This window comes from Chiloscyllium punctatum, chromosome 1 (assembly GCF_047496795.1).
Source record: "Chiloscyllium punctatum isolate Juve2018m chromosome 1, sChiPun1.3, whole genome shotgun sequence".
NCBI classification, from domain to species: Eukaryota; Metazoa; Chordata; class Chondrichthyes; order Orectolobiformes; family Hemiscylliidae; genus Chiloscyllium; species Chiloscyllium punctatum.
Window position 1 is genome coordinate 75,094,940 of NC_092739.1, and position 16,029 is coordinate 75,110,968.

General features: G+C 39.6%; 1 protein-coding gene across 2 annotated transcripts in view; it reads left to right on the forward strand.

The window, feature by feature from the left end:
- The window catches only part of slain2 (SLAIN motif family, member 2), a 68,716-nt gene that overhangs the window by 24,736 nt on the left and 27,951 nt on the right, over positions 1-16,029 (forward strand). For both annotated transcript variants that reach the window (XM_072568909.1, XM_072568919.1), the window contains exons 2-3: positions 1,631-1,779; positions 11,076-11,246. In XM_072568909.1, the coding sequence (XP_072425010.1) occupies positions 1,631-1,779; positions 11,076-11,246 (320 nt within the window). The remainder of the gene's footprint in view (positions 1-1,630; positions 1,780-11,075; positions 11,247-16,029) is intronic.

Genomic DNA, 16,029 nt, shown 5'->3' on the forward strand with positions numbered 1-16,029 from the left:
CTTTCAGATCTCTACCATCTTGGATCCCCGACTTTGAAATAAATGACCAGTTGACTGTGGTGAGGGGGAGAAATGTTGAGGTTGTGAAAACATTTACCACCATTCTGCTCTGCTTTGAAAAATTTCATCCAGAGGAGTACACGTGTAATAATGTTGAATTTCTTAAAAATGGGATCATCAATTCAGATTATATGCTTAAACTGAGCATCTTCTGATCCAGGGCATGACCAGCTTTGACAAACTGACCCTCAAGCAACTTGATGCTGTATTCATGAATTCTTTTTGTTTTTCTTCAGTCATTTAAAATACTTGAAAATATTAAGAACATCAATGAGGGAGATCTGCCTAAATGTTCGCAAATGATTTTGAAATTTTTAAATTGTCAAGAAAGTGGTTAATCTTCAGTGTCCCCCATGAATGTGGCCTCTAAGATTAACTCCAACAATTTTAAACTATTGTTAATCCTGAAACCCAATGTTTTGAGAATTGCAACAGATGCTGTAAAACCATACTTGCACTGAAGTATACAGATCTGAATGAGTAACATACCTGAGAGTATTTTTTCCACTTGGAGAATCATTCGGGCCTTTTCCAGTCTGCACCAGGATATCCTTTATATACAAATATCAACTCCACATCATTGCCCTTCCATAATGCTAATCTGATGTCATGCTTAGAATGTGGTTGATTTAGTTTTGTACTTGTAATAATATCCTTTATATTACTTGACTGCCACTTTTGTCAGATTGGAAGTTGCATGTCAATATTACCATCCCTTTTTTTTTGTCTGCACAAATGTGCATGCTGCTGAAATAGTAAAATTGCCCTTGCATGGTTCTCGTTCTGCTGGTTCTTGTCTTGATTACTGATGACCTCGATATTGTGATTTTATTCATTACCTCAAAGTTGTTAAGAATGGGTATCTCAGAACATATACCATCTAAGAGATTGGATTTGCAATTGTTGACAAAATATGTTAATGAGCAGTTTGCTTTTGCCTTATCCTGAGATATGTCTTCAAATTGATGCCTCTGTTAAATTGCTGGACAGGTCCATGTCGAATTGAGAAAGCAGTGATATTTTGTAAGGATGTTTCGCTTTAGCTTTGGTCTGAAGGACAGTGTGGAAACATGCATTTTGACATCATTTCATATCTTTTTAGGCTTCAAATCTGGTAGAATTTTTTTTTTTATTTTCTGTTTTGAGTTTTCATTGCAGTCTAGAGGAACTATCCTTATTTTTGGGGATTGGAAAATGGGTTGGAGCACAATATTTAACTACATTTATGCCAATTTAAAACAGTCCATGACTAAGAAATAATGTAGTGTTTTATTTTTTTGAAAAAAAAATCAGAACAAGCTAATTCACTTCACAGGTTATGAAGTACTTTTCAAATAGTCACTCTTGTAATGTCACAAAATGCAGCATTTAAAAATGTGTTGCTGGAAAAGTGCAGCAGGTCAGGCAGCATCCAAGGAGAAGGAGAATCGACGTTTCGGGCATAAACCCTTCTTCAGGAAAGTAATGAGAAAGATAATAAAACCAGTGGACCTGATATTATATTGAGTGATTAAGAATAATTCCTAGTCATATAATTAATCCAGGAAATATTGTTTCTTTTCAATTGTAGGTTGTACACATCACCAAAGAGGTTGCCAACCCCAGTTCAAAAAGCTTTTAGTCCTTTGCAATGGTGCAGACAAGTGCTGGATCATCCAAATTCAGAAATGGAAACAGCAAAAAAGTCTTTGATACATAGGCTTGATCAAACATTAGCAGGTAACTAATCAAGTTCCTTCACTGCTTTAGTAGAAATTTAAATTTGATTGCCTGAAATAATTCCTGATATTGTATTAGCAATTTTTTAATCAAATTGGTACTTATCGTTTTTTGCCTTTTCAAGTATTTGATTGCTTTCAAGTGTGGGTAAAAATGTACATTGCCTAATATTTTCAAATTTGGGAATGTTGAATATAGTGGGAATATAGTGATCAAAATATGGGAATATAGTGATCAAAACATTTTTCTCAAACACTTCTCAAGACACTTTCAGAGGCTACTATTTTGCTTTTTCGGGATGCATTTTTAATTCTCATGATTGCCTTTATTAGGTGATCAGTCATGTACAAAAAAAAATTGTTACTACATGTGTGGAGGCACGGGGTATTTGAATTCTCCGAGAAACGGTATTAGAGGAAATTCACAATATTAGTTGTCATCACTGCTTTGCTAAACTTGAAGCCACTCTCACAAGGAAAGCCTAATTTCAAGTCGTAGTTTTTAAGTTGGCATTAAGAAACACGCATACATTATTAACAAATGCATCTTTAGAAAAATAATTGACAGACTAGTCGACCACAGTCTTTATCTTTAAGCTTCATATGGATGAGTCAGGTTATAGGTAAACAGTTGCATGTTTGTCTCTGTCAGTGCACCTCAAGTCATTACCACACCTCAAAGCACCTCACATGTTGTTAATGAAAAATGCAAATCCTTACGGGGGAAAAAACTGTTCAGTATTAAATTACCCAGTTGACATGTTCATTACAGTATTAATGCTCATATAAAGTGCTATTCCTTTGACAGGAGAGAAAGCAGTTTGAAACCTATGCTGCTGCTGCTGCTCTTTCCTCCAATTTGTCCCCGTGACTTGATTTTCCTGGATCATTTCGTCACTTCCAAAGGCAACATCCCCCTGCTCCTGTATATTTTGATCATTGATGCAGTATTTATTCTGTCACTACAGCATACAAGGAATATTAACTTGCATGTCACCTCCATTGAAGCATTTGATATTGCACGTTCTTGCTGCAGTAATCTTCTTTGATCAGCTTTAAACCTATTTATTGCAGTGCAGAATTAGTCCATTATACTTCTAGCTCTTGCTGATAACGTGATTGTTGCTAGGAGTTCATGGGTACAGTATGGCTGTATGCTGTGGATTGACAAGTAACATTTGCACCACACAAATCCCAGAAAATGGCCATCCCCAATTAAAAGGGAATCTATCTATAGTCCACTGGTGTTCAGTTGCATTGATATTGCTTAATACCCCTCTAGCAACATACTGGGGGTTACTATTGACAGAAAACTGAAATGGACTAGCCATACAAGTGCTGTGACAACAAGAACAGGCCATATGTAACTTCACAATTTGGTTTTTATTATAGGTGCAGACAATGTTGATGATGTGAAATGAAAACCATGCAAGAGAAGGTTTAGAGGGGTCCGATTGGACTTAATATTAATTCTCTCCACAGATTGTGTTTCTGTAGCACGAGACTGTTTTGATTGTTTTCCTACCTGTCCTTGTGTCTTTGCAAATTTGGCAATCATACGTATGATCCCTTCATCCATGTAAATTGTCAAGAGTTGAGGTCCAGCATTGTGACATACCACTTGTCTCATCCTGCCAAGAATAAAAAGACCCATTTATGCCTACTCTGGCTGGCAAGTAGGAAGTGATGCAAATGTGCAAATATCCACCTGCACAGAATCTCTACTTTTTGCAGTAGCCTTTGATGTGGCACTTCAATGGCTTAAGAAAATCCAACTATAGTACATCCACCAGTTTCCTTTTATCTAAAGCACATGTTACTTTCTCAGAGTTGCCCATGATGTTGACTTTGCCTGTACGCATTGACTTTATCCAAGTGCCCTGCTGTAACTCCCTTTTAAAAATTTTCCTCACATAGATGTTACGTTAACTGGCTATATACCTTCCTGCTTTCTGTCTCCCTCACTTTTTTTGAATAAAGAAATGGTTTGCTAACTTCTGATCTAATGAGACCTTCTTGGAATTTGGGGAATTTTGGAAAACCAAAACCAATCCATCAGCTATGTCACTGGCCATTTACCTTAAAACCCCAGAATGTACTCCATCAGAAACCAGGTATTTGTTAACCTCCAACTCCAGCAATTTACTTAATACCATTTCGCTAGTGATTTGTGATTGAGTTTCTCTCACCCATCCATTTCCTTAATGATACAAATAACGTCCCATTTCCTGGGATGTTATTTGTATTCTGACACGCAATGGTCTGATTTTGTACTTAGAAGCTGTGTCTTTGGCACGTGATACACTGGTGTAACAATTTTCAATAATAACTGTTGTACTGTAGCACTATACATCAAATTTGCCTTTTTATTTGGCATGTTTAAATAAAACTAAAACTTCAGTAAAGGTGTTGTTACAATGTTATGTTCAACCATCAAATGTCATTTACCCCTCCTAATGCCAAACAGTTTTGAGTTCAATGCTGAATTGAGTGAGCAACATAACATTTATACTTTGGGATATGTGCCAGGTATGTTGCAAGGTTATAGATAACTTCATATCTATTTCTGATGATCAGTGTAATCAGCCTGTTTTTGGTAATGGTATTCTGACTTTGCATTAAGCAGTGTTCTAAAATAACTGCACATGACGACTATTTTTCCGTGATTACTGGATCTCATCTTGGGAAAATAAATCTTAGTCATTGAATAATACCGTAGTGCCAGAAGTAGTTAGATCTGTATCTTCAAAGTGAACGAAGTAATGTCTGATTCTAGAATGGGCATAAATTTAATTGAAGCTGTGTGTATGTCTCTAAGTTGCACAATTCTGTATTTTGGTCACTGAATAGGAGAAAGTGGATTTTACACTACTAGTTGTAGGGCAGCAGGCATGCATTTGACTTCAAGCTGAAAAGGTAATCTGGGTGATGTAGGGTGGGGCTTTTTATATGCATACAAGATTTAATGACTAATTAGCCTGGAATTCAGCTTCTGAAAGTGATAACTAGGATCCTCTGTGTATTTGCAGTTTTTGTCCTTAAGGAGGGCCCTAATTAAATTGACACAACTCTTTGTGCTGATGTTTGTGATACCCAAGGTGGTTTGTTTACTTGGTGTGACCAGCATTTTGAGAGCTCTTAAATGTTCATTTAATTTTAAAAGTAGTTGAATTTTTGTTCTCTCGACTGTGTAGCACAGATTGTAACCTCATGGAAATGCATACAACATTGTTATGTTGGTAGAAGTATATCTGTGCTGCTTCCTGCAATACTTTTCAAATCCAACATTCAATCTGATACCTATTATTAGCCTCAAAATGAAGTTTAACTCTGGGAGGTTGCAACAAGCTTTAACTCTAGTCCTATGTTGTAGCATGAAGGAGGCCCATCATTGCTGTGACAATTGTTTGATGTCTATCCAAATAGTTTCATAACCCAAGTATTTATTCAAGAAACTGCTGACACCTCCCAAAAAGCTGTCTGTACTTGTGCAAAAGTCACCTGCACAGTACCTCTTCCAGCACCATCAGTGATATCATTCTGTCCTGTTTGCTCATATCTGTTGTACTTTTCGTTTGGGGAGTGGTGGGGGGGGGGGGGGGGCTGCCTTTTTTTTAAACTAGTGTTTCACAATGTGAATCTGCTGGGGGTGTCATTAGAGACACAGCCCTATTCAGTTCCCTTTTCCAAGTTGTTATTGCCATTTGTTTCCACCATTCTTTGAGACAATGCGTTCACATACCAACACTCATGTATTTTATTTCCCCTTTTATTGGTCCAATGACTGTATGGTCCTTTGACAATCATTTAATTTTGTCACTGTTTGTTACTGTCCCTCCTGAAAGGTTTATCCTTTCTGCTGGATCAAGACACTTTCAAGATTTTGAACTCCTCTTTCAAATCTCTCCTTTAACACCTGTACTTTACAGAATATAACCCAGGTTCTTTCATCTCTCTCTGTATAGTTTTCACTGTGGTGTCACTGGAGTAGTTCTCCCCACAGTCTCTGTACAGAACTGGCTGTAATACTCCAGGTGGGTTAATCAGTCTTGCATAAAGATTTAGCTCAACTTCCTTGCTTTTGAACTCATCCCTGTCTTTGTGAAGCTAAAGTTCCTATATGACTTGTAATAATTGTCTCAACTTGTCTACATCTCAGGCTTGTGTACTTAATTCCCAGCAATAATAAAGTTATTCTCTATTTCATATTGCCATTCCACACTCTTTGTATTAAAATGACCTTGCGTAAAACTTTTCTATATTTTATCTAATATATATTTGCTGATTTTGCTATTCTGCTTGTGTCCTGCAGGAGTCTTACTATCCTGCTAAATAAAAACTGAAAGAGCTGTAAATGATGAACATCAGTAACAAAAACAGAAATTGCTGGAAAAGCTCAGCAGGTCATTCAGCACATGTGAGGAGAAATCAGAGTTAACGTTTTGGGTTGAGCGACCCTTCCTCAACTGAACTCTGAATAGTTCTGAGGAAGGGTCACTCGACCTGAAATGTTAACTCTGATTTCTCTGCACAGAGCTGCCAGACCTGCTGAGCTTTTCCAGCAACATCTGTTTTGCTTACTATCCTGCTCACTGTTTACTGCGTTTCAAAACTGAGTTTGTCTGAAAATTTGAAATTGTTTTTACCATGATTAGAGTACAATGACTGCAGATGCTGGAAACCAGATTCTGGATTAGTGGTGCTGGAAGAGCACAGCAGTTCAGGCAGCATCCAAGTAGCTTCGAAATCGACGTTTCGGGCAAAAGCCCTTCATCAGGAATAAAGGGCTTTTGCCCGAAACGTCGATTGCGAAGCTACTTGGATGCTGCCTGAACTGCTGTGCTCTTCCAGTACCACTAATCTCTAATCATGGTGCTGGTCATTTGTTTATTTTTTAATCAATCATATCTGCTAATATGTAAATAGCAGTAGCCCCAACACTGACCCTTGGGAGCATCACTGCACACTTCTATATAATTTGTAACCAACAACATAGGAGTTGGTGCAGTCCGTTTGACCCTTTTTTTGAGTTTATTCCACCAACCAGTAAGATTGTGGCTGCTCTGTTTGTACTTGATTTCCACATTCCTGTCTACCAAGATAACCCTTGATTCTCCTGTCTGGGTTCTATCCACCTCCATCTTAAAAATATTCAGTGACCATTCCAAAATTCTAAATAATCATGGGGACAAAAGCAATTATCACTGGAGAAAAAGTCAAGGAAAAGTAAAGGTGTACAAGACTGAGAGATTTCCTAGATCTGATGTGATACATCTAAGACATTAAAATATGTAGCTAGAGATAGTGGATGCATTCACAGTTATCATCCAAGAATCCTTAGTTTGTGGGCACCTCCTACAGGGTTGGAAAGCTGCCAGTGTAACAAAGGGCAAGCCAGAGTGTTAGCAAAGCTGCTAACTTGGAGCATGACTAAGTGAAAATGGGTTGGCTGTGCTGAAAGCAGCCCCATGGTGTGACAGGGCCAGGGGTTTGAAGATAGGTTAAGATCGTGTTCTGAAGAATATTAATTTTGCTTTCTCTCCATAAATGTTGCCAAACTTCATGTTGTATCCATCCCTGGTCTCTCTGATATAAAGTGCTCTTCAGACATTTGTTCTCTCTGCATCACTGAGATCCATATTCATTGCCATTCCCTGCCATATGCACACTGTCAACCCCGCTCCATCAGTACCACCTCAAACTATCTCAGCCGTCCTGATCCCCTCCAGTTTCACTTTGTTCTCTGGCTTATTTGATGTTCCAACAAGAAAATTCTTCTCTACCTTTTCAAGCATTAAGCAATTCAAGCATTAAGCAATGCAAGCTGCTAAAACTCATGCCATTCTGAAACCTTCTACCCCACTCTTCCCTCTGTCTTCATCCCTTCTTCTAACCCCACCTCATGTCAAATGTTTACGAACCATTCTGATCTTGCAGTGTATGTTGAAGGTTTAAGGAGTCTATATTATTTATCTATGCCTCCACCTTGAATTCTGGGTGTGTTTTCCATTGCTTTTACCTCTGTGCCCACTTCTTTGAACAACAGTCTTCTCCCTGGCCTTTTAAGTACGCTTGACCCATTAGCTGAGAACTGTGAAGTGACATTGATCGCCTCACTACTCTGCACCTTCCTCCACCCTCCCCATTTGAACCAATCTTCCCTGTGAACTAATTGCCCTCTGTGCTCTCAGATCCAACCTTGACTTTGTGACCAAGCCTGCTGACAAGGGTGGTGCTCTTGTTGTCTGGCATACTGACTTCCATTTTGTGGAGGATGACCATCTGTTCTCAGACATGACCACCTGACTTCCCCAAACCATAACTCCACCATCGAATATCAGGCTATTGTATCGACAATCACGTGAGAGTTGTCCTCCCTGCCCCACAGCCTCCAAGCCTGCAATCCAGTACAGCCTAATTCTACCTTCTTCCAAAAATCCACAAACCGGATTGCCCAGGCTGATTCGTTATTCCTGCCTGCTCTTGCCACATGGAATTTATTTCTTTCTACCTTGACTCAATTTTCTTTCTCCCCTTGACCACTCCCTCCCCACTTAGATCGGCAATTCTTCTAATGCTTTGTTAGTTTGAAAATTTCCTGTTTGCGGATACCAGCTGCCAACTCTTTATTATGGATGTGTAGTCCCTGTACACGTCCATCCACAATCAGGATGGTTTTAGGGTCTCCGTTGACTCCCACACCACTTAAACTCTACACCCTCTCATCCTGCTTCCTTTCAGAGCTTCATTTCATTCTCTGTTACCCTGTCTCCATCACATCTGTTCTGATGATGCCACCTTCTGCAGGTGTGCTGCCATCGATGTCCCCACCAGACACATTCCCATCCTCTCAAGGGCACCCTTGTCCACTCCTTTACTCCCCATAACGGGTCCACCTGATCCCAACCTTCTATCACCTTCCTGTGCATTTGCAGCATGTGCAACATTTATCCATTTACCACCTCCCTCCTTGCTGCCCAATCTAGAGATATACATTCCAGGTGAAGCAGCGATTTACCTGCACCATTCACTCTCTAGACTATTGTATTTGCTGCTTGTAATCTACACTGGGGAGATGAAATGCAGACTGGGTGGCCACTTTGTGGAAAACCCATTTTCTGTCCATAAAAAGTATCCTGTGTTTCCAGTTGTCTGCCACTTCGGACTTTTTTTTGTCTTAGCCTGCAGCAGTGCTCTTGTGAGACTCAGCATAAACTCTGGTTCTGAGGTCTTCAGAACTCTAAGTTCAGTAATTTTAGAGCCTGAACACTTCCCTTCTGTGTTCTTTTACCCACTTCTACCATGACATGGGCTGCTCTGTGTAGCCAACCTACTTTCATCTATTCATGGTCTCCAATGTTCGCATTTCTTCCTCCTTGGCTTACTAGCTACCATCCTTTTGTTTGCCTAACTTCAGTTCTGAAGAAGGGGCTCAAAATGTTAACTTCTCTTTCTGTCACAGATGCTGACAGATTGGCTGAGTTTCCCCAGCAATTTCTGCTTTTGCACAAGGCATTTGTGAGACTTCACCTGCAGTATTACATTCAATTTTCCTCCCTTTACTTAAGGAGGGAGGCATTTCAGAGGAGTTTCAGTAGATTGATTCCAGAGATGGGCGATTTGCTTTATGAAGAGATTAAAAGTTCAGGCCTATATTCTCAGCGTTAGAGGGGTTCTAATTGCAGAATGTAAGATGCAAAAGAGGATTGACAAAGCTAGACGTAGGCTGTTTCTTCGTGGAGCAATCTAAAACAAGCTATCATCGTTTTAGTATAAGGGGGTGGCAGATTTAAAACAAATAAGGAATAATTATTTTGCTCAAAGGGTTGTGAATCAATAGAATTCATTACCTCAGTATGGTGGAGGCTGGGATGTTGGGTAAATTTTAAGAGAAGATAAACACATTTTTAATTAGTCGTTGGTTGAAGGATTATGGCGAACAGGCAAGAAAGTGGAGTTGAGGCCAAGATGAGATCCACCATGAAATGGCAGAACAGGCTCGAGGGGCTGAATTGCTGACTCCTGCTCCTAGGTATATTCTCTTGCTATAATTATTGTATTAAATTCCTCTCCCCCTTTTACCCGTGATTAATAACATTTCTAAATGTCTTCTATTGTGAAAACTGATGCAAATTTTTTGTTCAACTCTCCTGTCCTATCCTAGTTCCTCATTATTATTTCAGCAGTCAGATTCTGAGTCTTCTGTTCTTCACTTTGGCCTCTCCCCTCCTCTTTCTGTGTTTAAAGAGGCTCTTATTATCAGTTTTTGTCTAGTACTTCAAGCACATCATTGAGTGAAGCCGATCTGTTGCTGGGGACATGACTGACTCCAGTTTACTCAGCCCGCTTCCCTCACCATTATAATTGTTTAAAGTTTGGTCTTTATTTGCTTTGTGCTGATCTGAATCTTATTTTCATGTTTTGTTTCAGGGAATGGCATTTAATAATCTGCCATTCATGCTGTGAACAAGTGTTTTTTTCTTACCATAATCATTACTATTGCCTTTTGTATTTGTTCTATGACATTTTTGTCATTTAATCTCACTTCCCTTCTACCTAGTCCCAGAAGTTGTATTGTCCCTTTCAAAAGTGTAAAACCTATCTTCACTACCTCCCTAGGATTCTGAAGGAGGTTCATTTTGAAACTCCAACACTTTCTCTTTCCACTGATGTCAGGCCTGATGAATATTTCCAACACTTCTTATTATTAGATTTCTAACATCCACAACATTTTACTTTTGTTTAGGTGAGGATTCATAAGTGGTCACTTCAAATCTCTGAATTCACAGTGCTCACAATTGCAAAGCCCCACCTCCACCAGTACAGTCCCAGTTACCTGTCGGGGTACAATGGGTCCTGTAAGTCATTGAACTACAAATGAGGTCCAGTTACTGGCCTCCTACATGTTGAAGTGAATCCTGATTATAAACTACTGTGTAGGAAAACAAGTTTACATGCATCTGTTTAACTTCCCAAATTCTGCTGATTGTGATGCTTTTCCTAATTTCCATTCTTAAAAACTATTTTACTTCTTCTAACCCACTTTGACTTAGTTCCTCACCACACTCTGCGTTTCATCTGGTGGGCTTTGTGAATAGTGAATTGATTAGGATCCATTATCCATACTGGTTACAAAATAATTGACATGTTTTTAAATGTTGTCAATATTAATGTTGAATATGCTCTAATGATGCAAGCAAGTAGACATTGCCACAAAATATTTTAGCTAATTTCAGATGTATTACAGTTCTACCATGTATCACTTTTGGTCAACGTCACTTCTTTTACATCTTTCAGAGAGCAAAAGGAGGAGTCTGTTAAGCGGTTCTTATTATCCTACTGCTTACCCAAGTTCGTTCACCCCAAGTGGAGGAAGTAGTCCATATGGCAGTGGTTTCAGTTCCCCGTCCTCTACACCAGTCCGATCTACACCACTTGTGAAACAGTTGATCACACCTGGAAGTGCAGGTACACTGACCTTCGGATGTCTCTGATTGTCAAATTGTTTCATTATTGCACACATGCTATTATGTACTGCCTTTGCTTAACAAAGGCAACACAAAATTGGAGGTCCTTGCAGGAAAGTTTGATTTTAATAATTAGTTACATAAAATTTTTAAAATTTATTTACCTGAAGTTTCCATACATCTGCCTGACGTAATTTTACTATATCGCAATAGTAAGATCAAATGATGAGCAGTATTACAATAATAGGTGTGCATTTTCCTTTCGAGAAAATGTAATATTTTGCTAATCCCTTCAAATACTAAGAGTAGATTACTGTGGTAACATTAAAGTAATTTGAGGGGAAAAACATATTTCATAACTGTTGGAAAAGAGGGGAAAAAATAATTCCAAATGTTGAAAATGTCATAACTCAAGTTGTGTGCCCAGTATGTTTGATCTGGTCACCCAACTTGAACTTTATTCTAGTGAGGGAGAGAGAAGAGGAGACTTTAGACTGCAAAATTCAGTTCTATGGGACCCGTAGTTTCTTTGCTACTGGAGGTAGTTGACTTTAAGAAGAAGAGGTTTGGTGGGGCTACATTGCACAATTCTAGGGCAATGAGAGTTGATAGCCATTTGTGACATTGTGATGCTTTGATCCTGCATCAGTCTGCTGTTCTGGCCATCACTTTGATCCAAAATGGTATCTGCTGTGCACACAACTGTACACAACCTGTATCTGCAACTCAACCACATGTGGTCAGTGCTTCAATAATCAAAGCTATATTACAAAAAAAGTCAGCAGAGAATTTGCATATTAAAGTAACAGTTCCGAACTATTCAAGGGTCAGATAGTGCTCCAGCACTCAGTGATTTGTGATGGTCGGATACGTCCGACCCGTAAAATTAGAAATAAAGAAAAATAGCCTATGAAACAGGAGGAAGATTTTGAAATTCAATTATCAGATCCAATTTTTGAAAAGTTGACTAAGATGAGCAAAGAGTAAGGCTGATGTGTTTAGTCTATCTTCAATAGAAATGTGACAAACATATTTCGTATTCAAACAGCTATATTAAATAGAATGCTCAAAGGGAATCTAAAGCAATACTTGAAGGTTTTAAAAAACAAAATATTAATGATACAGTGTCAACCTAAAATACCAACTGCTGAGGCATCTGTAGTGGTCCACCAGCTGTAGTATTATGATGACGTTTGACCATGTCACAAAATACCAATGGCAGATTGGGAGTATAAGGGAAACTCTGTTTAAAATATTAAACCGTTTTTATTGGCCAGGCTTAAAAAATGAAGTCAAATTCTCTCGCATGTCATACATATCAGATTTTGGGAAAACACCAACTCTTAATTAAACCTGTAACTTTAATTCCATTGTCAACTTTCTAAAGAAGTTCATCAGACTTAATAGATTGTGTAAGGACTCTGCCTAAAACGGGCACCTGTTTCTTTTTACGGTTATGAATGTTTCCACAAGATTTCCTGAAACAATGCATTGAGGAAAACTAGTTCCGTTTTTTTTTAAACAAGATATGGATTGCTATGGCTTATATCAGTTTGGCAGGTGATGAGGGCACAGTGTTAGTTTAATAGGAACGTAGTATACTTAAGCGAATGAACCAAGGCTGAAGGAGTTCAGCAGATTGCGTTGCGAGGGAGTAAGGTGAGGCTGGATGGCCTCTAGTTTAATACTAGGAGTATTATAGGTATGACAGATGAGTGAAGGATGTGGATTCACATTTGGAATTGTGGTGTTGCCATCACAGATGCGATTGAGAGAGGGGGAAGACATCAACTCAGTAGTCTGGGGTGTAGGATTTTCAGGCAGGTTAGGGGAGGGTATTAAAGAAAATGTGGTATCGCATTGCTAGTTAAGTCAGTTATTCCAATAAAATGGGATGATATCTTGAAAGATCATCAACTGAGGCTTTGCGGGTCGAGTTTAGTAATAACAAAAGAGGTGACTCGTTGCAAGAGGTCTATTATAAACCCCCAAAAGGTCAGCGGGCAAGGGAAGAGTAATTATTTGGGCAACTTATGTAAAAATGTTATTAGGGAATTATTTTTGGGATTTCAACTTGCTAGGCAAATTGAAATGGTCATAATGTAAAGAATTTGGAGGATGCATATTTCTTCAAATCTATTTAGAAGAGATTTTTGAATTGATGTCTAGAAGGTCCTGGGAGGGACAGTGGAGTGCTGGACTAATTCAGGGGAATGAAACTGGACAGGTGTTCAAGGTGGCAGTGGGGAAGCATTTTAGCAATATTAACCACAACACCGTGTACATTTTACACTTTGTAATTGAAAAGGGAAAAAAAAGTCTGCAAAAAAGGACTTTGGATTAGGGAAGGCAGATTTTTTTAAAATGAGGCAGGATCTGACCGAAGTAGATGGGGAACAGCTAGTTGTGTGTAAATCTACAATAGAACAATGTAGGTGCAGAACATGCAAAAAGAAATTAATGTTCAGGCCCAGCAGGTTCCCTTTTATAATGAAGTGTGCAAACAACAAACCCAAAGAATCCTGGATCTCAGGGACAATACAGGACTGGACAGGAAGGAAAAGAGATGCTTTTAACAGGTGCAAATGGAGCAAGTCAATATAAACCTGAGACGAGTATTGAAAGTGCAGGGAGGAAGCTCCCAAATAATTGGGAGAGAAAGACAAAATACTGATAAGTAAGACTGGGGAGAATCTCGAGATTCTGTAAGTATAGCAAGAGAAAGAAGTTAACTGGGGAAAAGTAGTATCCATTAGGAACCAAGGGAGCATTTTGTTTTTGGAGTCAGAACATTGATAGGGTGTTAAGTACACCTGTCTTCAGTTGGGAGGAGGAGGATGTTGGTATGATATTTGGGAAGAAAGCCTGTGAGATTCTTGAGCTGATTTACAGTGAGAAGGTATTGGAGGTTTGGTGGGTCTTTTGTAGTTTGTATCACATACAGACGAGGGTGATTTTTAAATAGTGTTTCGCACTCTTGCCTTCATTGCACAGTACTTTTGAGTATAGGATTTGGGAAATCATGTTGAGATTATATAGGACACTAGTGAGGCATGTTCTGGAGAATTGTCTCCAGTTCTGGTCGCCCATTTATAGGAAGGATGTTATTAAGCTAGTGAGGGTTCAGAGGAGATGTTGTCATGTATAAAATGTTTGATTTATAAAGAGACTGGATAGGCTGAGACCTTATTTACTGCAATGTAAGTATATGAGAGGTGATCTTCTAGAAGTTTATAAAATCCTGAGAGGTATAGATAGGGTTGATGGTAGGTGTCTTTTCCCTAGCACGGGGGCACATTTTTAAGGTGAGAGAAGAGACATTTAAAGAAGACATGAGGGGCAATTTTTTTTTTTAACACCACGGTGGTTTCCATGTGGAATGAACTTGCTCAGGAAGTGATGGATGTGGGCGCAATTGCAACATTTAAAAGACATTTGAGCAAGTGCATAAATGGGCAAGTTTGGATGGATATGTGCCAGGTGGGGCTTTATTGGTCAGAGTATTGAGTACAGGAGTCATGCTGTGGTTGTACAGGACATTGGTTAGGCCACTGTTGGAATATTGCGTGCAGTTCTAGTCTCCCTCCTATAGGAAGGATGTTGTGAAATTTGAAAGGGTTCAAAAAAGATTTTCAAGGATGTTGCCAAGGTTGGAGAATTTGAGCTATGGGGAGAGGTTGAATAGGCTAGGGCTGTTTTCCCTGGAATGTCTGAGGCTGAGAGGTGACCTTCTAGAGGTTTATAAGATCATGTGGGGCATGGATAGGATAAATAGACCGGGTCTTTTCCCTGGGTGGGGGGAGCCCAGAAGTAGAGGGCATAGATTTAGGTGAGAGGGGAAAGATATAAAAGGTACCTCGGGGGAGGTGGGGGGCAAACTTTTCATGCAGAGGATGGTGCGTGTGTGGACTGGGCTGCCAGAGGAAATTATGGAGGCTGGTACAATTGCAACATTTAAAAAGGCATCTGGATGGGTATATGAATAGGAAGGGTTTGGAGGGATATGGGCCGGGTGCTGGCAGGTGGGACTTGTATTAAGTTGGGATATCTGGTCGGCATGGACGGGTTGGACCAAAGGATCTGTGTCTGTGCTGCACAGCTCTGTGACTCTATGGTTCTGACTAATTTAGTTTGAGGTTATGTTCATCATGGAATGGTTGGACTGAAGGGTCTGTTTCCATGCTGTATGACCCTGAGGAATAAATCTCAGATCTGGATGACCCCCAGCTTGCTGTGGAAGATGAGGAAGGAAATTACAAGGACTGTGACCCACATTTTAAGTTCCAGTCTGGTCACAGGGGAAGTGCCAGGGTTCTGGAATACAACTAATGTTCCACTTTTAAGGATGCTGGAGATAAACCAGGAAATTACATACTAGTGAGTCTCTTATTGTTGTGGTTATGTTCGCCAAGCTGGGAATTTGTATTGCAGACGTTTCGTCCCCTGTCTAGGTGACATCCTCAGTGCTTGGGAGCCTCCTGTGAAGCGCTTCTGTGATCTTTCCTCTGCCATTTGTAGTAGTTTGAATCTGCCGCTTCCGGTTGTCAGTTCCAGCTGTCCCTTGCAGTGGTCGGTATACTGGGTCCAGGTCGATGTGCTTATTGATTGAATCTGTGAATGAATGCCATGCCTCTAGGAATTCCCTGGCTGTTCTCTGTTTGGATTGTCCTATAATAGTAGTGTTGTCCCAGTCAAATTCATGTTGCTTGTCATCTGCGTGTGTGGCAACTAAGGAGAGCTGGTCGTGTCGTTTCGTGGCTAGTTGGTGTTCATGGATACGGATC